The sequence below is a fragment of the Pteropus vampyrus genome, unplaced genomic scaffold (assembly GCF_000151845.1).
Source record: "Pteropus vampyrus isolate Shadow unplaced genomic scaffold, Pvam_2.0 Scaffold6, whole genome shotgun sequence".
Lineage (NCBI taxonomy): Eukaryota > Metazoa > Chordata > Mammalia > Chiroptera > Pteropodidae > Pteropus > Pteropus vampyrus.
The window spans coordinates 2,680,154-2,706,223 of record NW_011888787.1 but is presented as its reverse complement, the minus strand read 5'-3'; the positions used below and the strand labels follow the sequence as shown (position 1 = coordinate 2,706,223).

At 36.4% G+C, this 26,070-nt stretch overlaps 1 protein-coding gene across 4 annotated transcripts in view; it reads left to right on the top strand.

Moving 5' to 3' along the window:
* MAN1A2 (mannosidase alpha class 1A member 2) overlaps positions 1 to 26,070 on the top strand; it is a 290,151-nt gene that overhangs the window by 255,677 nt on the left and 8,404 nt on the right. For 3 of the 4 annotated variants that reach the window (XM_011366509.2, XM_023535421.1, XM_011366501.2), the window contains 4 exons: positions 7,912 to 8,027; positions 11,785 to 12,001; positions 15,890 to 16,062; positions 19,562 to 19,677. In XM_011366509.2, the coding sequence (XP_011364811.1) occupies positions 7,912 to 8,027; positions 11,785 to 12,001; positions 15,890 to 16,062; positions 19,562 to 19,677 (622 nt within the window). Of the gene's footprint in view, positions 1 to 7,911; positions 8,028 to 11,784; positions 12,002 to 15,889; positions 16,063 to 18,093; positions 18,115 to 19,561; positions 19,678 to 26,070 lie in introns of those variants that run through there. The other variant, XM_023535419.1, reaches the window with a different exon arrangement.

Here is a 26,070-nt window from a genome sequence, read left to right as displayed (position 1 = left end):
AAGAGCACCATTGTCCACCCATTTGCCCAGCCTGAAATCTGGACATCATCTATGATTTCTCTTTTTTACTCTTTCAGTAAACACCTCTTAGTTATCAAGCTAAAAGAGTAGGGTATAGTCGAGAAAGATTGTTGGATTATTTTGTGTTGATAATAAGCACTTAAATGCCAAGAGGCAGATTCGGCTGAAGGGTCGAAGTTGAAGGTAGACCGAGGGGGGAGGTTCCTGGGAAGGAGATGGAAGTGGTAGGGACCAGAGTAGACGGGTGTGTAGAGCAGAGAAGGCACATTTCTTTCCCTTTGACAAGCAGAGGGGCAGCCCGTTTTCCGTTTTCCGTAGCGTAGTGGTTACCATGTTCGCCTGACAAGCAAACGAGTGTAGGAAGTTGAAAGATATATATATCTCTCCATCCCACCTGCTTGTTAATGCTCTGTATTTTTTCTGTGAGTTAGGAGGCATGGTGTCTGCTGAGCATGAGGAATAAGGTAGAGGAGTAGGGGACTTTTGAAGAAGAGTTCAAGTATCTGCTTTAGGGAATGGCCAAGAGCGCATAGGAAAGATGACAAGCAACGTTGAGGTTCTCAATGATGGTGAAATTGTGCATCTGGGGACAGTAATAGAGCAGACTGACATCTGGGCTGATCTTTTGCTGGGTGGGTGAAACAGTGGAACAAGGATCCTGAGTGTTTGGACGGGAGGATTACCTGTTGCTTCCTCTCTGTCCAGCCTGAACTGCACAGGGTCCAAACCAGTGTGAGAATCCTCACGGTTTTACTCTTCTGTTTTATCTGTCCTGCAAATCCCCGGACTTGTACCTGCCCCATTCATATACAAAATCAATTGAGCATCGCTGATAAAAATGATTAGTAGTACAGGTTAAAGTCACTATAAATTTATAATTTCCAATTCCAAATGGATCATTAGTACCCCTGACAATTCTTTAACTTCAGTCACTTCACCTTCCTATTCTTGACTCTCTTTGAGTCTTGTGTGTAAACCTCCCGTCCATCCCAGCTCTCTTTTGGTCATTTCTCTGTTTTCAGTTTCCTGGGCAATTTTAGTTTAGGTATGTCTTTAGTAAAAAGTATTTATATAGATTAAAAATTGTTTTCATTATCAAGTGTGAGAGTTCTCAGTGTTTTAAAAACTGAGTTAAATTAAACTTGTCCGTGTTACTAATAGGTTTAGACTAATTCCAGATATCCTTTTTGTTTTGTTTACTTGTCTTTTTAAAAAACAGCATTATTAAGCTATAATTGATATATGTACAATAAACAGTACATGTTTAAAGTGTACAGTTTAATAAGTTTTGAAATAAATATACACCTATGAAAACCATCACCACAGTCAAAATAATGAATCTCTATCACCTATAAAAGATTCCCTCATACCCCTTCTCACTCCTTCAAACAACCACTGATCTGCTTTTTATCCTTAGGTAAGTTTGCATTTTCTAGAACTTCGTATAAATGAAATCCTTTATATGCGATCTATTTTTGTCTGGCTTCTTTCACTTAGCATAATTATTTTGAGACTTATCCGTGTTGCGTATATCAGTATTTCTGAGTAGAATTCCACTTTGTGGAATTCCACATTCATTTATCCATTCACCTGTTGTTAGACCTTTGGGTTATTTCCAGTTTGGGGCTGTTACAAATAAGGTGCTATGAACGTTCACGTTCAAGCCTTTGTGTGGCCGTACGTTCTCATTTCTCTTGCGTCGGTACCTAGGAGTGGGATGTTTGTATCCTGTGGTAGATGTGAATGTTTAACTGCTTAAAAAAATCGTCAGACTCTTCCAAAGTCAAACTCTTCCAAAGTGCACGTCCCATTTCACGGTCCCGTCCGTAGCGTCCTCCACGCACTAGCCACCACGCGGTACGGTTAGTCTTTTCATTTCAGCCATTTCAATAGGTATGTAGTAGTGATTCATTGTGCTTTAATTAGTTCTTCCCAAATGAGTAATGATGTTAAACATCTTTTCACATGCTCTTTGTCATCCATTTATCTTTAGTGAATTTTCTGATCAAAACTCTTTCTAGTTGCCCATTTTAAAAAAACTGATTGTTTTCTTAATTTCTGAGTTTTGAGAGTTTGGCATATATTCTAGATACAAGTCCTCTATCAGATTTATTTTCAACAAGTATTTTCTTCCAGGCTTTGACTTGTCTTTTTATTCTCTTAATAGTATTAAAGAGCAAAAGATTCCAATTATGCAATCCATTTTATCAGTCTGTTCTTTCATGAATTGTTCTTTGGTGTCACATCTAAGAAATCGTTGTCTAACCCAAAGTCATGAAGATTTCCTCCTAAAAGTGTTTCTTCTAAAAGCTTTATAAATATAGGTTTTATATTGAGGCCTGTAATGTACTTTGAATTGATTGTTGTATAGGAATAAAAGGTGGGTTTTTTTTTGTTTGGTTTTTTTTTTTGCATATGGTTATCTAATTATTCCAGCACCCCTTATTAAAAAGGCTATCTTTTCTCCACCACATTATTTTTGCACTTTGTCAAAAATCAGTTGTCTGTATATAGGTATTAGTTTATTTTTGGATTCTGTTCTGTTGATCTATTTACCTATCATTATAACAATACTGTGCTGTTTTGATTAGGGTAGCTTTATTACAGGTCTTGAAATCAAGTAATGGTAGCCATCCACATTTGTCCTTTCTCAAAATTGTCTTGGCTATTGAGGTCCTTTGCATTTCTATATTAATTTTAAAATTACCTTTTCAGTTTTTATAGAAAAGTGCTGGGATTTTGATTGGAATTGCATTGAAATCTGCAGATTAGTTTGGGGGGAATTGACATTTTAACACCGTCTTAACACTGTTGACACTATTGACATCTAATCCATGAACAAATTATATCTGTATATTTATTTAGCTGTTATTTACATTTTCTCTCAAAAATATTTTTTAGTTTTCTGTTTACTGGTCTTTCAAATGTTTTGCCAGATTTATCTGTAAATATTTCATATGTTGATGCTATTATAAATGGTATTTTTATTTCCGTTTTTGATATTTTGTTTATAATATATATGTTAAATTGATTTTAGTGTGTTAATCTTGCATCTGCAACTTGCTAACTCTGCGTTTTGAGTTCTAGCAGCTCTTTTGTAGATGGCATCACATTTTCTATATAGACCATGTTATCTCTAAGTAAAGACAGTTTTACTTCTTTATTTCCAATATGGAAGTCATTTATTTAAATATATTTTAATCATTTTTTTGGCCTAATTGCACTTGCTAGAACCTGCAGTCTAAAGTTTAAGAAAAGTGAAAAGCCTTGTCTTGTATTCTGATCTTAGGGAGAAAGCATGTGGTCTTTCAGTACTAAGTATGATGCTAGTTATAGGTTTTCTTGTAAATATTCTTTGGGAGTTGGAAGATTTTCCTTTACCTGGTTTGCTGAGAATTTTTGTCAGGAATGGATGTCAGATTTTGTCAAATGCTTTGCATCTGTGTTCTTTTTTTTTTTTTGGTTTGCTAATAGAGTGAATTACATTGACTTTTAAATGTTAAACTTGCCCTGCATTCCTAGGATAAAGCACACTCCGGATATAGTATTCTTTTACTATTTTCTTATTTTGATTTGTTAAATGAGAGATATTACTCTGTAGCTTTTTTTTTTTTCTTTCTTGCTGGCTTTAGTATATTGTAATGCTGGCCTCAAAATGAGTTGTAAAGTCTTCCCTTCAGTTTTTTTTTTTTTTGTAAAAGTTTGTACAGAATCGATATTGTTTCTCCCTTAAATGTTTGCCAGAATTTACCAATATAACCATCTGGGCCTGGAATTTTCTTTCGGAAAGGTTTTTTAACTATAGTTTCAGTTTCTTTGTCAGATAAAGGGTTGTTCAGATTATTTGGTCATTTTTTGTCTTCCAGAGAATTTGTCTGTTTCATCTGACTTTTCTAATTTGTTGGCATAAAGTTGTTCATAATATTCCCTTATTCCCTTAATACTATAGATTCTATTTCATTGATTTTTGCTCTAACCTTAATTATTTGCCTTCTTTTACCTATTTTGTGTTTAAGTTGCTCTTTTTCTAGTTAAGGTTGAAGCTGAAGTCATTGATATGAAACCTTTTTTTTCCCTAAAAGATTTCATGCTATTAATTTTCTCCCATTTACTGATGTAGTAGCATCCCACATATTCTGATCTATTGTGTTTTTATTTTCACTTAGCTCACTGATGCTTTTTACTTTCTGTTTTTTGAATTTTTTTCTCTCTGAATTTCATCTTGAGTAGTTTCTATTGCAGCGCCTTCAAGTTCACTCATCTTTTCTTATGCATTGTCTAATCTGTCAATACCAAGAAGGAGAGAGACGGGCATCAGCAGTAAGTGGAGCATGCAGAGCACACGCAATGTCTGTCTGTACGTCCATCGTCACAGGGTACAGTTTATGGCACCCAGAACCATTACAGTAGTAAGGCCACAGATCACCATAACAGATATAATAATGATGAGAAAGGTTGAGATATTGTGAGAATTACCAAAATGTGACAGAGACACAAAGTGAGCAAATGCTTCTGGAAAAATTGGCGCCGACAGACTTGCTCGATGTAGGGTTGCCACAGACATTCAATTTGTAAAAAGCTCAGTATCTGAGAAGTGCAACCAAATGAGGTATATATTTCATTACTGATTTTCCTTAGGCTTTAAACTCACATCTTCACATTTTAGGATGTCTCTTCCCAGTTATTTTGTAGGTACCTTGAGCACTATACGTACAAAATTGAGTTCATTATCTGATCTTCTTTAAAATGTAGTCTTCCTTGTGACCTCTTATTTGCCCACACTCTACGTTTGTCTGGCCTGTGCCAGAATGACAGTCCGCCCAGACTCCTGCCCGTTGTTTTTATCTTCTTAGCACCTCTAAAATCTGTTCCTTCGTTTCCTCTTCCCTTCCGTTCATTTAGGCCTTCGGTTCCCTCCCTCGATTCAGTCCCACCCCGTTCTGATGCGTCCTCCACAACGCCCTTCGCGTGATCTAATCGTTTTATCCCACACTTAAAATTTACTTGATGTGTTGGGACTGAGAAATGACTATTAAATTGCAGAGTGTCGTTTGGTTTGGCCGTGTGGTGTAAGCTAAAGCCAGAACGCAGCGGGTTAAGGAGCAAGCTGATGAGAAGGACGCAGCAGTAAGTTCACACTCTTTAAAGAGAGAAGAGAGGAATGGAACTGGGTATCTGAGTATTTTCACAAAATTCATTCTTTCTGCAGTCATCTGAGTAGTGTGAAGTATTTTATCTGGACATTGAGCTATGTCTCTCATCAGTGTGCCCGTAGTTAGCAGAGAGTCTAATTTCCTTTCAGGTAATTCAGAATTCTCAGCATATTAAACAAGACTTTTCAGATTCATTATCTATTTTGTTTCCTGATCGATCTGTCAGTTTTCAAATAGGTGTATTCAAAACTTTTATATTTGCTAATTTTTCAGTGAAATTTTCGGTTCGGACTATGTGTATTTTCTTTCTTCTCTTAGGACACTTTTAAAGTATACTTTAACCTTATTTTCAGAAGGTTGCTCCATTATTTGCTTTTTCTTGGTATAGTGAATTCTCCTATTTTGTATAGTTGAATTTGTTAGCAATTTTTTCATGACACATTTTTCTCATATGCATTGGAATTTTCATTTGGAGGCTCATCTGAGTCAGGGCTTCACGGTAGGTATGACTTTCCATTCTCCCCACTTATTCCTCTATAGCTGGCAGTTTTATTACCTCCACTGGTTCATCAATTCAGAACTTGGTCTTTTTTATTCTAGAATCTCAGTTTTCTGAAGATACTATGCATCTGGTTCCCCAAATGTATAGCCGTTTACCCCGGTCTCAGCTGTGCAGCTGTTTCTGCTCCCTCCTTCGAGTCTAGGAAATTAATTTCATACCCGGTCCCCACCACAGTGAAGCTTCCCCTGTTTCCTTGGAGGAAACTTCTAGACGTCTTTGTTTACTCCACTGGCAAGCAATAGAAACTTCTGCTTTTAACACTATGAGTGTCTTTGTATTTCCCACCTTCTATAATTTTTATTTTGTTTTTTCAAGCATGACTTAATTACATAAGTTTACATGTGTTTCAATAATGTCAGCATATAAAGTAAAAATAGATGGGCTCCTTCCTGAAAGGTAACCACTGTTGACAGTTATCTTTTTAAATCTTTTCTACATGGACAGTCACATTCTTTAAACATAGTTTTTTAGTACTATCAAACTATATTATTCTGAAACTCGCTTCCCCTCCCCGCCCCCAATAGCATATAATAGGTATCTTCCAGCATCAGATTACAGATTCCCCTGATTCTCTTTAATGGTTTCATGGGATGGTCCGCTATAGTATGTTTATACCATCATTTATGTGGCCATTTCTCTAGACATCTGAGGTTATCTTTTTACTAATGGTATTAGTGCTGTGAGGAACTTCTTCTTTTAGATCTGTATTTGTGTGTGTGTGCAAGTATTGCTATAGCATAATTCCCAAACTTGAAAAGCTGGGTTAGGTTTTGATAGCCACACTGCAGAATTGCCTTCCAATCTCAACAACTAGAAACCACAGCCTTAACAATATTGGATGTTACCAGTTTTTAAAATGTTTGCCTGTTCAATAGGCAGAAATGCTCTCTTCTTGTTTTAAGTTGCTTTTCTTTAATCATTAGTGAGGTTGGGCTTCCTTTCTTATGTTAACTATCAATTCGTGTTTCTTTTTTGTTAATTACACATGTGTTTCTATGTCAGTTTTTCCTCTTCAGCTGTCAGTTCTTTGTGTTGGACACAGCCCTTGTTTCTGCTGTGTATGTTGCAGATGGCTTCTCCCATTCTCTTTCTTGTCTTTCAGATTCACTTACGGTACCTCGTGTCTTCCATGTGACACCGTAAATCTTGTCCTTTATGGCTCCGTCATTTTGTGTTTTGTTTAAGATCATGTGCTTAAGAAGAGCAGATATTTTCTTCTGGTATTCTTAAGTTTTGTATTTACTTTTAAATCATTAGTCCACCACAAATTTATTTTTGTGAGCTAAGATATAAATATTTATATACATTTTCCATCAGATAGACAATTGTTGCCATAAACCACCGAATAGTCCATCGTTTCCTCACTAATTTAAAAAACCAATGATAATACTATATGAATACTTGAAGAATTATATGTGATTTTTTTTCTTTTCGTGCAGGGAGAATATGAGTTTTTAAACAAAGTTCAAGGATGTAGGACGGGATTTATAAAAAGTTAAGGATAAAAGAGGATGGTTATAGCCTTGGGAGTTATGGTGTGAAATTGGATAGGTTTAAAAGTATAGATCGGATAGAATAAGAACATACCTAGAAAAAACAAATATGTACTAATAGCTGTCTAAATAGTAATCGAGGGCATCAGATTCAACGGCTTATTATATTATGCAAGGGGATATTACAGAAGAATTCTTGGGCTTTTTTTGTGTGTGTAGATTTATTTTAATTTGCTGCCTATGGCACAGAAATCACCATTAACCATCCTGTAGAAAAATGACCTTTTTGGCTAACATCAGATTTAAGTATATCTCTTATATTTACTCTTATAGTTTATATAGTTAAAGCCGTTAATATATAAAAGATAATTATTTTCAATTTGGAAATGTTTGGATTTGTGACAATGTACAAACTATGTGACCGAAGAAAAGACTACTAAATATGTGAAATACCACATCCAGCAGAAAAAGATTTTCTAGAAATTGGATACACATGTAGAGGAGAGTGATTATGGTATACTCTTACTGGACTGCATTTGAAGTATGTTAGAAATAGATCTGTCAATATAATTTTAAAATTTTTGACCTGTAATAACTCATCATAATTGGAAAAACATTGTTTAATTGTCTTCTGTCTTCTCTTTTCTCTGCCTTCATTCTTCTCTTTTGTTTTGCATTGCAGATCATACATCAGTTGGCGGGCTGGGAGACAGTTTTTACGAATACTTACTGAAAGCGTGGTTGATGTCAGATAAAACAGACCATGAGGCGAGAAGAATGTATGATGATGCTATTGAGGTAATTATTGTCAGAACATTTACCTACTTAACATATCGAATATACAGGGCATTTAATAGTGACAGATGAACATCTTATATTTTATGATATGCATTCCCTGTAGAGTTTGTTAGTATTTTAATTTAGAAGCCATATTAAGTTTTCCTTTTATTGTGGTATTTTAAAGAAATTGTTAAAGAATTTACTGTAGCATATTTATGTTTGAGAATGTATTTTAGTTGCTTTTAACTATTGTCTACAGGGACTGGGAAACTTCCGACTTCACATACATTTTCATACATATTCTTTCAAATGACCCATCGAACCTGCACTTCGAGAGCCTTATGGGTAAATAATAAGGGCGAAACACTTACATAGTATTTTCCACATGCCAGGCACTGTCCTGTCTCCTTTTAAATATGTGACATTATTTAATCTTTACTACCATTTACAGAGGAGGACCTTAAGGCACCTAGTGGTTAAGTTACTTATTAAAAGTCGCATAGCTAATAAATGATGGAACCCGAAACTGGGCAGTTTGGCTCCAGAGCTCTTAACCACTGTGCTTTGTTGTTTCATATTAACATAAGCTCGGAGCAGTGTTGTGACAGTTTAAAATTGGAACAGGTTTCATTCTTGGAAACATTTATATGCGATATTTCCAAGCAAAAACTGGAATAGAAAAGTGTGTTAACTACTTAGTTATTTGCTTTCTTATCCAGTGTAAACCTATATCCATTTAATGATTTTAACCACTTTTTAAAAGTTGTATATTTTATATATACTACAAAGTGTATACAATTCTGCCTATAGTCATTGATCAGTATTCAGTTACAGTTGTTTTGTCTTTAAAGTAAACTAAGGTTCTTATTACCCACTTTATATCTTTACTTTTTAAGGAACTAATTTTCTGCAGTTGTTTACACAAATGCAGAGGAGTTGAACTAATATGTGGCATATAGTGCTTTGCCCATCGTAGGCATTAGATAAATGTTTCTTGAGAGATTGTGTTAATTAAGAAATTGAGCTGAATCGTTATGTAATCAAGAATGTGTGTTTTAATACGCGACTTCCAAAATTCTTTCTGAAGACTTATATTTTGAAAAGTTGGAGAGTTTTATTCTGTTATTAAACTTTAAGCCTAGAAATATGATCTAAAAATGTCATTCTCTAGGAAGAATGTAATATTAGAATCCTAGTATTGAAAATAGCCCTTAATTGTTCCCACCAGACAGTAGATTCCTTGAAGGCAGACCAATTTATCAATAGCTCAGCACCTAGTACAAATCCTGAAACAGTAGGTATTCAGTAAGTATTAAATAAATGAACATATTTAATATTTTTATTTTGAGAAAGTGTGACATATATACCATGTAATCATTTTTTCTTCATAGTTTGCTGCTTTCATGTAGTATTTTGAATCTAAAACCATTTTTTCTTTTACTTAATTCTGCCTAACATTTTATATTTGTTATTTTTTGAAATCATTTATACTTTGAAAGGCATGATATCTGTTTTGAAAGTCAGTCTCGTGAATTAAAATTATTTTCCCTGAATCATCTGCTGTATAAGTTATATTTCCTAAAACTCTTACCATTTTTGTTTTCTGTGTCCTGTTTTTATTAGTTCTTATGTATCAAATGGGCACCTAGTGTGTTTTTAGATAACCAGTTGGCCAGCTTTCATTTTGAAACATATATGAAGTTTTTTCAATGTTGATTATCTTTGATAACAATTATATTAGGAGACAGAATAAATACAGATTGTAAAATCAATGACATATGGAATGCATGGAAAAGATAAGAGTACATAATTTTGAGATTCATTCTAATTTGAATAAATCCTTTTTAAAATATGCCTTTCTGAACTAATCTGTATAAATTATTCCATCTTCGTCTCATCCTCCTCTACATTATGGATACCCGAGTCCCTGGTTCCTACAAATGAGCTTTCTTTGTAAAAATTATGTACAGTTATAGGTTTTATATTCTGATCAAGTTTATATTTAGTCTTTAATTTTTTAAATATTAAGAAAAATACCTTTTTAAAGGCCCTTTTGGAGCAAGAAAGTAAGGCCAACATTTGTGAAGGTTTGTTTAATACTTAAAAGAAGGGCAATGATACTACTCTTAACTGCAGTTCAACAGTTTGCATTTTATATAAGTTGAACTCTTAGACATTTGTCATATTTTTAAAGAAGAGAACCATACAAGAAATTTCAGGCATCTGTACATGACTTACTGGTAAAAATCCTGTTTTTACCTACCTTTTACTTTAATCTTAGTAGGTCCATGGGGATATGTTTGATATCTTTTAATTATAGCATAGTAAGATTTATACTATAATCAACAGAAATAACAAAAAGACAAAAATATTATACAGTGGTTTAGAATCAAAACTATGACTATCATTCTTTAGGCATTTATTGAATGCCTTACATGTGGAAAACACACTAGATGCCACAAGGTCCACAAAAATGAAAAACATTGTCCCTATGCTCAAAACACTAATCTTTATTTGTGCTTCGGAGTTTTAACTATGGTTAAAAGAAAACAACAACAATAAAAATTTATAATCCAATGGTATTACCTTATTTTGCTTCTCAACCAGTCCTTACTCCCCTAATGGGTCAAATACAGTTATCTACCATTTATTTATAAAAATGACTTATTAATGAAACACTTATTGAGTGCGTATTACAGTCACAGGCCTTGTGGAATATAAGATGATGAATAAGGCATAGTCCTCATAGTTCTGTAAAACATTATTATAAAGAATATAGAATAATTTTTTCCACAACTAATGTTAATGAGCTTGTTAGACAACATCCCATAGTAAAATGTGGGTTAACTCTAATTCTTTTTTATTGTCAGAAAAGTGTGGTCACTAGTCATATAATAAATAATTTACACCAAAGAGAACTGAATTAATGCAACTTTTTATACTTTTCCATAGACCAACCTCTAGAGCTGGAGAATTAATATATAGACCCTCTCAGCAATGTGGGTGAAAACAGTCCAAAGTAACAAAGCTCTTAAAAATCTCATTTTTAAAATTAAATGTAATTGTTAGACTCTACTTTGTGTTATATTTAAGTTTAATATAAAATATTTCTCTCGCCATTCCCATGTCTTTTGAGTAAAATTGACATTCCAGGAAGGTGGACTGTGTTTATCACACAGGCTCTCTTAAACATGGCCCAGCATCCCAGATGCTGATTTTGCAAAGTAGAGGACTAAGGAGTTAAGTTCGAACTCTGAATTAGTTTTGTAAGCTCTATCACGTTGCCTCACCTATTGATGCTTTTTTAAAGTACTTTGACAAGAAGTGTAGTTAAGTGGAAAAGGAGAAACCATTTTAATTAATTATCAAAATTATATTTTTCTGATTAACTTAGGTATTCTTCCTATTCAGTTTTTGATGTATGAAATAGAAAATAAATCAGCAGAGCCTTTTGGTTTCTAACTTGTCATCATGATCTCAGTTGACTGATTATTATGGATTTCATTTAGCTCCAGAAGAAAGATAATCTTCAGGCTTCTTACCTCTCTTCTACCTTGTCTTATTATAGTAGCAATTGGGGTATTTGTTCAAATTTATGCAATTCGATTACTCACTCTAAAAATTAACTTATCGTAAATTAAGCCTTCCAGTTTGGAGAAGTTGCTGCTTTATGGAATGTCACATTACCAAGGTTTTATGATAGCCAGAAGAATACAGTAAGGTTGAACACTAACATTTTGCTTCTAAAATTTTTAATATCTTCTCTTTTTTGTAGGCTATAGAAAAACATCTTATTAAGAAGTCCCGTGGAGGTCTTACCTTTATTGGAGAATGGAAGAACGGGCACTTGGAAAAGAAGATGGGGCATTTGGCCTGCTTTGCAGGGGGAATGTTTGCACTGGGAGCAGATGGTTCCAGGGATAAAGCTGGTCATTATTTAGAGCTAGGGGCGGAAATTGCACGGACTTGTCATGAGTCATATGACAGAACTGGTAAGAATGTTAATAATGCTAATTACATAGTCCAAAATAACCTATAAGTTAAAAACATTTCAGAAATTAGAAGGAAAATATTAGGCATTTTGACTTCAAAATAGTTTAATACAGTAAGTTATTTTCTTAAGAACTTGAATTTTAATTCTGGAAATATATATTTGCATTACTTCTTTTTATTGTTTCTAAACTTTATTGTTTTTGTTTTAAAAAGTTTTGAAGAAATTTTAAAGACAAGAAATAAAGCATTAGTGGATGCATGGGGTAACATTATTTTAGTAACTAGTAAGAATTCATTTAGCCAATCATTTCAACTTCTATAAAAAGAGTTACTTAAAAGGACACAAAATTGACCTTTTTAGGTTACTTGCCTTTTCCTCTTATGAACATAAGAAAACCGAAAAGGAATAGTAGTTACACTAAATGTGTCGTGGGTATTTAGGTGACCGGTAGTTTGTCTCTTAGTTCATCAATAATTTTTGAGTTGTTCGTGCCCTTAATTGAAAAGATCTTCCGGCATTGCTTTAGGCAAATATGTAATATTTCTGAGCTTCAGCGTCCTTACCTAGAAAATGAAATGATTCTCAGTGGTGATACAAATTAGTTCTTGGGGATGAAAAAATGTTTTTATGTATAAAGCATAGATAGATATACATATAGTCGTAGATAGGCAAACAGAATATATTATTAAAATTTCATGGATAGAGAAGGCAATCAGGTTTTTATAAAGCCTAAAAATAGAATAGAAAAACACCGGACTAGAGCTTCCCAGATTTTCTCTGGCTTTAAAAATGTGTGTTTCTATATGAAATAATGGATAATGAGTTCCCTGAAAGACTAAAAACCTGTGATTTCTATTTATGATTTTGGAAGTTGAATTGTTGCTTTTTATTAAATAACTGAATTTCTGTTTTAGAGTTAATTTATCATCAGGTACCAAATATGATTGGCTTAACATTTATTCTGGTGTAGAACCCGTCAAGTTATTTTTATATAATAAGGTATTGAACTTGTGGTGAAGTTGCCCCTTCAGTTCCTTCAGTAACTAAATCAAGATTTCCATTTCATAACAAAATGTAACTGAGTCAAAAGGATATTGAAGCAGATGTTATTTTAGGATAGTTGAAGAGTGGGTAATACATGTAAAGTCAGTGATCTGAGTTACAAACAGAAGCTAAATTATATTATTGTGTTGATACAGAGTATTAACTATATATTTAAAACATAGCTCAAATTAGTAAAACATTAGGTTCCAGATCGGACATTCAATGCTCGCATCTGGACCCATGATAATAAGACTTGTCGTTATGCAGGTACATATAACATGTCCAGTGGACATAAGATCCATTGAACATGGAGTACTGGACATATTTTCAGAGTTTTTGCAACTATTTTTTCCCTAAAGGAAGTTAATAGGGAAGGATGCAGGAGAATTGTGTAAGTCTTCCCTTACTATTAGTCCATTATAACTGTGGTCAAATTGCCTGTCCCAGAATATTCCATGTGCTTTTTGTCTTTCGTTAACCTGAGTGTGCTTGCTTTTCCACCTCAGCGGGTTCTGCCTGTCTGGGAGGACGCATGTGCATGGCACTTCCTCATGGCTTTCCCAGCTCATCTGTGCCTTCTTTAAAGCTGTCTTTTATTGTCTGTCTTCTGACCTTCATCACATTTGATAGTTTACTTAATTGTTTTTTATTTGGGCATGTCTCCTTTCTTTACCTAACTTATATGACTTTTTTGCATCCTCTAGAGTTCTTCATACCTAGGCACTAAATTATTTATGGTTTTGATTCACTGTTTACTTATTGGATTCATGATTTTTCTTTTAGAAATGAAATATCAAATATAAGTGAGAGACTTCAGATAGAGAATAGAAATTAAGTGCAGGGTAGAATGTTCTAAAATTAGTTTTTACAACATTTCTTTTAAAAAAGCACCTAAGAAATAATGCCCTCAGAAACATGAAACCAGTGATTTGGCCAAAATAATGAATGTCATATGTATATAATTTAGGCTTGTACTTTTTTACTTACCAAATCTCCACGGGTCAAATTTGTATCTTTCTGGTATGTTTTATTAGTGAAATTATGAATGACCAATAAGAGAAGTACAGTTTTTAGTGAGAAGTTTAAAGTTAGTTCCATGCAGCCAATTTGTACTTCAGTTCCAATGATATTATCATTATAATTATAGAAGTTATTATTGAATTTAAAGTTAGCCTTAAGGAAAAATAAATAAATAAACAAAGTTAGCCTTAAGATTAACATTTGAAAATGCCACATGATCACTTCGAAACATCCCTCGTCTTTGAGAAAGAAAAAACATGAGAAAACCACACAGAGTGACTCACCTTACTCAGTGTCTGTGATGCTTGACTTTTATCATCATTTTAAAAGTGTTTATTTACTAAATGCCAAATAATTTGATCTGTATGCCTGACCTTGTCAGTAGCTGGATAGAAATTTTCTCATAAAATATTGATGATTTGTTGGTTATCTCTAATTTCAAATCTCACTGAGTCAGTGCTTTATGTGAACACATAAGGTTCTGGGTACAATTTCAGAGGCTTCTTGAATACAACACTGTCACCTTCTTCCAAACTCTCCTATAGAGTTATGACCGTCAGGTTAAAAACCCCTGTTTGAGTTTGCTTTAGTTCTCCAGGACTTAGCAGTAGATAAACCGTGGTTATTAACTCTTCTGGATCATGTGTTTTACTTTTAATAGAACTATCATCATTGCAGTGTTTTTAGTTTTGTGGTTTTTTCTCGGGGGCGGGAGATGATGGTGAGAATGGCTGTTATTTTCACCTCCTTTCAGTTGTGGTTATTCAGAGCTTACAGTGTCACGCTTGAAATGCTGAAATCTGGCCACAGCAGCACATGTCTTGCCAACGCCTATGGCACAATTTCGCTTATGGTCCACCAACATTATAGTCCTTTTGCTACCTTTTCTGAGAAAATATGAAAATGTGCAGTATTATCTGAAAAGAGGTGAGAGACCTTGAAAGTATTTGCCGCCATTGCAACCTAGTAGAAAGAAAGAAAGATGGCCGCCGAGAGTTGTAATCTACGTGTGCGACTTCAGCATCCCAGTGAAGGACCCTTTTACTTGTTCAGGTTTAGGATGTTGGGTGTGATTAGAAAGAGATTCTTAAAAAGCCTTTCATGTAGTGCTGTATTCCAGCCTGAATGGAAATCATTCCATTCAGGGAATAGTATGTCATATTGAAATATATGTGTAATGGCCACATTTTATTCAAACTGATAAGTGGGCACATTACTGATTGGCAATTTGAACCTCTTCCTTGCTGTGTGTACTGAGGCTTTATAGAAGTGATTTTATTTTTAAGACTGGTTTAAGTTTTAAAATGTATCATTTCTTGTGTATTATAGTATGCTTTACAAAAGTATGTAATCTACAACTAATCTAATTCAAGATCTGAGCTCTAGAATGTTTTCTTACGTGTGTGTTATATTAAAAGGACTTTAAGATGATCTTTTAAAAAATAATTCTGCACAGTGCAGTTATCTGTCTCATGTTATTTCGAACCAAGATGGAATAGGTAATGTGCTGTGTCTAGCTTCGCATTTGCTTCCAGAGGATTACTAGATTTTCGTCCGCGTAGTTAGATTTAGCAGTACATTGATGTACATTATTTATGAGATGTATTTCCTGTCAGAATAATAGGAATATTTATAAGTCTATTATAAGAAAGCCAAATGTGTCTCTTTTAAAGTCACCGATTTTGCAAAACAGCAACAATAAAAATAAAACAACAAAAATAAGTTTCCATCATCTTCCATTTCCTCTGGAGAGGAAGAATGCTCTGGCACAAAAAACCAAAATGGTTCGCTGTGCTCACTTCTTCCTGTCGTCATGTTGCAGCATTAAAGCTGGGCCCCGAGTCCTTCAAGTTCGACGGTGCAGTCGAGGCCGTGGCAGTCCGGCAGGCCGAGAAGTATTACATCCTCCGTCCAGAGGTCATCGAAACCTATTGGTACCTGTGGCGGTTCACTCACGACCCGAGATACAGGCAGTGGGGCTGGGAGGCAACACTGGTAAGTGAGCCACAGTCAGGCCCTCCTGTAGCGTCATGGATCCTCATCGGTGTCACCTCATGTTCCGTAACCATGGGGCCACTTCCGTTTATCTGATGGAAACGCTGGTAGTCAGTTTCAGTTTCTTAAGCAGCAGAAGCAAACCTTAGAATCCAGTTTGGTTCTCCATTACAACGATTTTCCTACTCATATTCACTCATTCATACTTGAGTAACTATAAAGAGCCATTTAAAAGGCAATTTTTTACTATGATTATAAAATTTCTACACCTGCCTATTAATGTCTCAGCGCCAAAAAAAAAAAAAAAAAAAATTACGAAACTGCCCAGATTCACAGCCTGGGTCGTTTACTCCCTGTTCATTTCAGCTTGTGTTCCAAGTAACTCCTAACTGGATCTCCATAAGAAGAATCGGCGAATTGTTAAAATTTTTCTAGATTAAAGGACAAAAATAAATATTTGAAATGAGGAATTTTTAAGTAAGTAATGGAAGCAAGTGGTTTACTCTTAAAATACTCACCTTTTGGAGAACCTCATGACTGTCAGTGCCCGGGAGGAAGAAATCATTAGTCTTTTCATGAAAGTATAGCTTATTACTGGGAGCAAGGAAGTGTTATGATAAATAGTACTACCTATGATGAATATTCATATTCAGATTATTTAACTTAAGCTTGCAGTCTAGATAGAGCGAGGGAATTCTAGGTGAGATAAATAGCTTTAGTAAACTCAGACGAGGATGCCCAAGATATGTTTTAGGGCAGAATGTAGACCAATTTATGTAAAGAGAAGGTTTCACAGTGCTGAGCAAAGGGAGAGTGATTCAAAGCCACTGTGGGGATGGCCTTACACACCAGTGAAGGGTCGTGTACACAGTGATTCTGGAAGAGCAGACTCTCATACACATATACATACACACACACACACACATAAGCATTTCTCACCTGGGGATAGACAGTCTTCTGCCTGTCCGAAAAGCTCGTTAGATCTTCTTTTAACTCTAAGGAGGAAGAGCCTGTTAGATTACTGTCCCCTACCCACCAATGCTCCCTAAGTAAGAACCTGTTACTGGACCACTAAGATTTTTCAGAGGAGAAGGCGCTACCGAAGGCTTTTTAGTGGGCGCTATCCAAATGAAAGGGTCAGTCGTGATCTGCAGATGGGTGGGTTCTGGAGACCACCGCAGTAATCCAGGAATGACATGGTAAAAACTCGAACTAAGGTGAGGACACTTACGTGTCATTTGTCATTCAGACCTAGGTAGTCTTTATGGAGTTGCCCTATAAGAGAATATTAATGGAAACAAGGTGGTTACAGATGCAGTGTTTATTGATGCTGCTTTTCCCAGGCTACCTAGGTACACAGGGGTACACCAGAATTGGGATCACAGCTGTGAGTGAAACTGTGCAGGAGAATCCTCGCAGATGGGAAGATGGCCAGACCTTTGCCATGGCGGCTCAGGAGTTGGAGAGAGAGAGAGACAGACAGACAGACAGACACACACACACACACACACACACACTTCTGTTGTGGGTAGCTGTGGCTTACTAATGCTTATGCAAATCCAGCCATACTTTAGGGGAAATGATAGGCGAAGTAATCATGCAACGAATCTGACTTGAATGTCCCCTAATATTTAACGGTTCTTATTTAGAGGGATAAGGGAGATGTATCTGAGTCACGTGGGGCAAGAGGGTGAGGGGCGGTGGCAGGAATGTGTCCCCTCATTGAGAAACGCTATAGGAAAATTCATTCTTCTCTAAGGTCCTTTTCTCCTGTGCACCTTCTTAAAGTAGGACCCTACTCATATCTATTAAAAAGAGGGTCGACAAGCTCAAATGTTAACCTTTATCTGTCCAAATTTGAATTACAGGAGTTAAAATTTTGCTTCTATGTAACCTATATGAACACAGACTCAAAGTACAAAGAACAATACCTGATATAATTATGCTTTAAATTCAGGTTTCAAAAGTGTGCATGATGAGAAAGGGGGGAGGTGGGTGGACACGAGAGAAGAGGATTCACGTCTTACCCGGGATTAGCGTTCTTGCCTGCCGGGGGCCTCCCCTGGCGGGTGCGAAGACTAAAAAGAAGACAGGCTGAGACAGAGCGGTGGCGTCTTGTCTTCTGCAGCGTCAGCTGTCCCACACGTCCAAACCTGAGTATATGATGCATGAAAACTTGCCTTCAAGGAATGACTCCGAATGGCTCAAAGGTTAGCCATGCCTCCCTGTTTCTTTCTCAGTATCGCCAAACTGCTCTGACAGTTCGATGGCAGTAAAGACACATGACTGTTGTGAAGAAGACAGTGTTTAAAAACCCTCGTATTAAAACATGTTTAAAATGTTTAGACAGGGAGAAGTACCAAGCCCTTTGGTAAGAAGGCTTTGGTCAGAATACCCAGCTATGATCAAAATGAAACTATGTAAAAGAAAGAACAGTTTGATTAAATAAACACTCTCAGTGTTAAGTAGAAAGGAGGAAGACCGGAAGAGTAAGAAAAGTAGCAAGACTAGAAACAACCACCACCACACCTTCATTCAACAGCATCTCGGGGTTGGGTAGAGAGAGGGACATGTGCTCGCGACTCTTCATGGCTTAATTCGGGAGCGGAGGAAGATATACTTGCAGAAGCAGGATATTTGGTTGCTTAGAATTAACTACGTTTTGAATAGATTCCATTTGATTCAGTGTATTTTATTTAGACATGTTCAAAGATGCAGCAAGAGCTGTAAATTAAGAATCTTAGCCGCCAGTCGGGCAGGAGAACACGGTAGTTAGTAATGTGGAGCAGGCTGCTCTTTGCCTCAGCCTTCTCATCTGAAAAGTGCAGCTGCTAAGACAATCTCATAGGGCTTTTGGAAATTTAAGTGTTGACGTGTGTAAAGCTCTTGGAAGAGCCTTCAGCACGTAGTCAATATTTCATAATTACTATCTCTTAATATTGTCATTGTTGCAGATGTGTGAGCGGGTGCTTCCTTCAGGTCGGTCCCACCTATAATGCCTAACTAATGGGATTATGATAATACAATATCTGTCGTATAGTCTGTGCAGTAAATGTTATTGCTGTTACTATGGAGAGTTCCTAACTAATACTTTTTTTTAGCATGTTTTAGATGATTGTTCATCCTTGGACGTGATGAAATTGCATTTCGAAGTTTTCATTCCAACTGACTCCCTATTGATTTGTAGAATTAATGAGGATTCATTATACTGTACAAGTGTCTAATAGTGTGACTAGCCTAAATTTGACTCCTAAGTTAGGAAAATATAAGGTGTCTTTAAAAGGTTAAAGAATTTTGAAGAGGGAGAAATTCCACAGGAAAGAGGATACCTCAGTTAATTTTTCCGGTGGGAGAATATTTCCATTTGATAATAAATCTTATTCTTAAACTGCCAAATTTAAGAATGGATCTCTGTGAACTTTTGACTGTGATTCTTTGCCTTGACCTTCAAAACTTGAAATTCTGTGGAATTGGTTCTTTTGTCCGCTCTCTTTCACAGGCTATTGAAAAGTATTGCCGAGTCAGCGGTGGATTTTCTGGGGTGAAGGATGTTTATTCCTCTACTCCCGCACATGACGATGTACAACAGAGCTTCTTTCTTGCTGAAACATTAAAGTAAGTGGATGCCTTTAAAAAATTTTTATCTTAGGCTGGTTTTGCTGTATAGTCACTACAGGCTGAATTATGGCTACGTAATATATTACACTAAATTTTATTGCAAATATCTTATGTACTTGGGTCTTAAATTTTTAGTTGCATCTCAAGAAGAACGACTTAGACTGTGAGGTAGATATTTTGTCAAAGAAGAGTGTATTACCTTTATTTTGTCCTTAGCTCTTCAGTTTGCCCTAGAATCACCTGGAGACCTCTTAAAACACACATAACTGGGACACACCCTCAGAGTTTCAGGAGGTCTAGAGTAGAACTTAAGAATTTGCATTTCTGACAAACTCCCAGGTGGTGCTGATGATGCTGGTCCTGGAACCACACCTGAACTCCCTGTTCTAAGCTGATGAAATCGCTTAAAAATAGTTATGGAGATTATATGACCCTAACCTCCCATCCTTCCAATGAAGTTTCTTCTAAAAATACACATAACGGAAACACTGGAGAAGAAAAAAGATAACATTATTATTTGGGCTTAAACTGAAAACCAGACAGAGCTGTCTGTAGACTAACCGGAAGAAGGTAGAGACCTGAAACATGTCCACTTCCCTGAAGGCTACAAAGTCAGAATCTGTTGATACCATCTCTTAAATTCTTATTTCTATTTCCTGTCTATCTGTACCTGAATGTCTCATGAACTGTCACTCGATTTATTCAAAAAAATGTTTCCGTTCAGGCGTTGTTCAGGTTACTTGCGGATATATCAGTAGATAAAAAGGATAAAAATTACCACTCCCCTGAAGATTACCTACTAGTCTACTTCTAGTTGACATTTTGCTATACTACAGTTGAAATTTTCATGTCTCAAACTAAGTTTCTTACCCGAAATGGCTGTCTTATTCCAATTTTTCTTTAATTGTCCCTAGACTCTTATTTTCCCATCTTTTCAGTTTGTGCATCATAGAATTATCTCTTTTTTCTCCTAATATATCACCAAGTCCTTATGGTCATCGTTACAGTGTTTCTTTGTTTCGCCCCTGTTCACATCTCCGGCTGGCCCTCACGGAGGCCCTTACCCTGCTGAGGTGGCACAGAGCATGTGGATGGCGGGCAGTTCCCCGCCGGTGGTCATTGCCGGTTTTGATTTATCCCGTGTGGTTAGGCTTGAGACTGTGAGACCATGGAGAGAATGCTGGGCTGGAAGATAACCGTGGGAGCGTTAGTTAGACACTCGCTCTAACTTAATGAATGAATGTGGAAATACAATTTGCTTTCAGTTATCACATCTGTAAGCTGTGGAATTTGACCCAAATGATGTAACATCCCTTATTTTTTTAAGACCAGAAAAATGGTAAGAATAGTGCAATGGTATCTGTGTATCCTTCACCTAGATTTACCTGTTATTAATTTTTGCCACATTCCCGCACCCCTGTGTGTATGTCTGTACACACACACGCATGCGTGCACCTATACAGTTTTACTACTTATTTAAAAACAATTTGCTCTATAATTTGCAAGTTAGCAGATTTCTGATACTTACGTAAGAGTTTTGAGGAAAAGGGCCTAATCCTTCATAATCACAATAGAGTTATCACACTTATAGATTCTACCTTAAACCATGGTAATCTGTATATATAAACGTTTACACATATGGATATGTGGATATATGTACATGAAATTCGTTCCTTCGCATTTCATGGTCTGTTTCATACTGTATTGGCTCCGGCAAGAATGCCCTCGCCCTCTCTATCAGTTAGTGCCCCTCTCTTGTTCCTCAGTTCAGTTCAGATCTCGCCTCTTGCGACTGACTTTCATAACTCATTCTTGAATGCCTCATCAGTACAGACCTTGGGCACTTTAGCGCGTGGGATAGGGCTACAAATGTGTGGCGTTGCTGCCTTTTCCCTTCCAGTATATGTGTGGAATATCAGCAGTTGACCTTGGTACTTTTCCCTGCCAAGCTTAGGAAGAATCTATCTCAACACGGTACTCTAGGTAACCAGTTACGTTTATACATACATAATTGCTGTGATACTCACTTTCAGAAAAACTCATATACATGTGGATCAATAAAAGCAGAAAAGGTCAAAGCGGTGGAATTATACAGATAATTAAAACAAAACCTAGGGTAAGAAAATTATCACAGTTGAGTACCACGTTCAGCACTGAGCTTAAAGCAGCCATTTTTATCTTTTTGAGTTGGGAGAACACATTACTTTAACGGATGAAACAAAATTTTTCCCAATTGCTAAATTGTAAGATGACTTGATTCGATAGTTCATTTAAAAAAAATACTGAACTATTACGTGAACCGCATGGAATTGCTTTTTTTGAAAAGTCAAAAACAGTTGGGTACTGGCAATTTCATATGGCTCAACCTAATAAATGATGATAAATACCGTCAAACATTGATCTTGTAGAAGATACAAAAACACCCTTAATGTTACTTACTCTTTATAAAAATTGATAGCATAATACAGTTGAATCAAGACATTCCTTGAAGACTAATGTGGTTGTAGGTTTATGTTTTTCTTATTAAGGCGAAGCTTAAAACTCTACAGAGGAATGAAGAGTAGTATGACTCCATAGATTTTTCTCGTATATCGATTAATTCAAATAGGCTTTCGGCAGAAGCTGAATAAGTGTTAACTTAAGATTGCATATTCTATCAAGTAGTTGGAATTCATTATGACTTCATTAAAGGGTAACAATCCATGCGTTTTAGCTACTCAAAAAAGTGAAAATGACACCGAGCGGGATGCTTCGTTTTTGCTTTAAGCAGCAGATCCTCCTGTATGAAATTTCGAATTGCTCCCTTGTTCCGTCTTATTTTCCCTGACTTTGCTTTTCTGCATAGCACCTGACTTCTAACTTACCGTATGATTTCCTCAGGCATTCCCCAGCTAGAACATAAACGCCATGAGGAAAGTGGTTGTCACGTATTTTAATAGTTTTCATTTCCCTAGCATCTATGGTGAGGCCACATATTTATGTTTCAATATTAAATATTTGTTGAATAAAGGATTGAATCATTTCATTCCAAGACAGACAGCTGAGAAACAGCTATTTTATAAGATCTGGCAAAAATGGGAGTGGTAAGGTGAAGAGAATAATAGACCTATTTTGTTTCCTGGTTTTGGGGCTCAGGGCTTGAACTGAAAATTCTGTTAGTGCTGGGAGATAGCTAATCATGAATGGATCGAGGAATTTGTAAACCAAGAAGAAGGGGCCAAGGAAAGATGTGAAAAGGGGAGGAGTCAGGGCAGTGGGTCTGTTTCCCGCATGAAGGGGAAAAGCGGATATAGTGCACACTAGCTTCTTAAAACACAGACTGCTGGACTCCGTCAGCAGAGTTTCGGAGTAGGAGGTCTGAAGTGGGGTCTGAGAATTTGCATTTGTAACAAGTTGTCAGGTGGTCTGATGGTCTGGAGGATCACACCTTGAGAACCACTGATGCCTGTGACCCGGCAAACCCTTTGCGGAAGCGATCAGAGATCAAGGAATTACCTATAGTATATGACAAAGAGCAGGCAGTACAAGGAATAGTTAGGACCCCAGGAGGTCGCGACACTGCCATTCTGTGTAGTGCAGTCTCCGCAAGGTATACCGAGGGACTGGGGCTGTGGTCTCCACATCGTTTAATCCCCCGTAGGACGTACCACAGTGTCACGGTGCAGTCCAAACCCCGAACACACCACACACACAGCGAATTTCACTTAGTACTATTTAATGTAAGCATTTTTTTTTTCAGTTTCAAAATTGTACTTTGAAATATCCTTGCCAATTTTTTTTTTGCTACAGTAGAGGGAGCTACAACCCAACTTGCTCTAATGTCGCAATAACAAATAATAAGGTTATTTGTTCCCCATCCTTTTCCATTAATCTTTATTTTTGAACTTTGAAAGTCAGCCTTACTGAAGTATTTTAAATGTACAGTTGATTGTGTTCTGGCAAATATGCGAGCCTGGGTAACCGCCACGCTAGTTAATATGGAGCATCTCCACGCTGGTCTGGCAGGGAGTTCCGCACAGACGCGGAGCTGCGTTCTGTCACTGCAGGCTGCCTGTTCTAGGATTTCATAGACTCGGAACCATGCAGTTTAGACTTATTTTTCATCTGGCATTTTTTTCAGCATAATGTTTGTAGATTAATCAGTGTCGTTGCATATATCAGTAGTTCATTCTTTTCAGTCAGTAAGTAGTATTCTGTTGTATAGACATACCACATTTTGTTTATTAGTCATATGCCTTTGAAAAGAATCAGAGGGAAGAAGGATTATGTTTGTTTACCATTTGGCTACACGTAAATATCTTGCTGTTAATTATTTCTTTATAGAAATTTTCAGATTCTTCCCTTAAAAGTAACTAATGTTATCTAACTTGCTTTTATCAGATAAATAATTATCATCAAATAATTTTCTATTGTTAAACAAAATTCTAAATGTTTTTAATCATGGTTCTTCTTAAAGGAGAGTTGGCGAAGATAGAAATGTAGGGACTAAAATTTGCAGCAACAGTCTCCCTCTCAAAACTCAAGTTAATATCGTTACCTGAAGTTTATTGTTCTAAGCTTGGCCTGGTGTTTAAAAAAATTCCAGCGAGACTTCCAGTTTTCTCTTTGCAAATAGTTTTCTTGAGCAAGTTTTTCTTGATAATTTAGCCAGGTTTACAGCTGCTTTTTCTAAGGGGACTATTTTAGTATTTCAAAGAAAGCTAGTATTACATGAATAGAGTAATAGACTTGTGATAAAGAAATGTACCAAAATGTTCATTGTAGCACCCAGGAGGTAAATATATGTGGATTTCACTGTGAAATTCTTTCAGAATGTCTGTGGGCTTGAACATTTTATAGTAAAATGTTGGAGTGGGGAGAAAGGGGGAAACTAGTAAATGGTTATCGAGGACGCACATCGTTGCTGATGTTATTAGCCTACTCTCTGTTAGATCTAGTTGTCCTTTTTTACAGCTACTGTTATTCAGTACAAGCGAATAAACGCACAGTTAGCCAGCTTCAGGGTAAAGTAGATTCAGGGGCGGTTCTGGTAATAGTTTTGTCATGAAAGCATCAAGAGTAGTATAGCTTTTAGAGTGTGTGAGCAAAAGTGTCTAAGTAATATTTGGGGGAGAGGGAGGAATCAATGAGATCGTTGGGGTGGAGCTTCTTAGGCACGGAAAACATCGTTCGAGGGAAGACTGAAAAACAAAGCCACTATTCCCTTCCATTTTCGTTTTGTCTGGTTTGTAACTGGACCCTAAAGTTCACCTCCTTCCGTGAGAGAAGCGCTCTTTTTCCAGCTGGATGAGAAAAGCAGTATCCAGTGTCCTGTTCTCCATCATTCTCTGCTCATTTACTCCTGAAGGCTGATCGGCAGACTAAGTCAGCTCAGCAAGCATTGGTTAAGTGACTGTTCTCTTCTCAGAATTGTACCGTTTAAAAATTCAAATGTATGAAACAGAAACTCTACCCGTGGGGATCTTGCAGTCTAGTTAAGAAATCTCCCACTCCTGGCTGTGGACAGCGTCAGCAAAAGTAAAAAGTACACAGTCAAGTGCTAAATAGATTATAAATGTTTTAGGAATTCAGAGCAGGGAACTTTGATGTGGGCTGGAGCAGTCATAAAGAAAGATTGAAGTGATGCTGAATGGTATATAAGATGCTAACAGGTGTGGTAAAGCAGAAAGTCATGTCAAACAAAGAGGGATCCAACTTGAGAAAAATCAGTGCTACCTTTCTTTAAAAAATAGGAAAAAAATTAGACCGACTAAAAAATATTCACTACAAGTAATGGGAGTTAGGAGTCTAGAATCAAAATCAGGGAAGCAACAACATGGATGAACGTCGAGGATATTATGTTGAGTGAAATAAGCCAGTCACTAAAGGACTAATGCTGTATGAGGTCACTTATATGCAATATCGATAATAAAATTCATAGAAACAAAGTAGAGGGTAGTTACCAGGGGCTGATGGAGGGGTGAAGGGGAGCTGTTGTTTAAAGGGCATAGTTTCAGTTTTACAAGATGAATAAGTTCTGAAGATCTGTTTCACAGCAATGTGAGTATGCTGACCCCTACTGAACTTAAGAATTCAGGGGCATCAAGGCTCATTTATCAACATAAAGGACTAAGAGCACATGAACTTGGTGGTTGGTTCTTTTAGCCTTACTGTTTCTCTATAGACATTTAAATGTTTCTCTTCAGAGTCGGTTGGCTTTTCTTTCGGAAAACTTTTCCATTTCGGTGAGCATTAACATTTGTGTTGATGACTTCTGGTGCCACCACCTCCTCTGAGCATCTTGTCTTTACATAAAAGAAAGATAAAAGATATGTAAGTAGCATTTAAAAAATAGCTAGAAAGTAAGCAAGACAGCCAGTAAAACTGAAGTACTTAAGCATCTTTTTATAT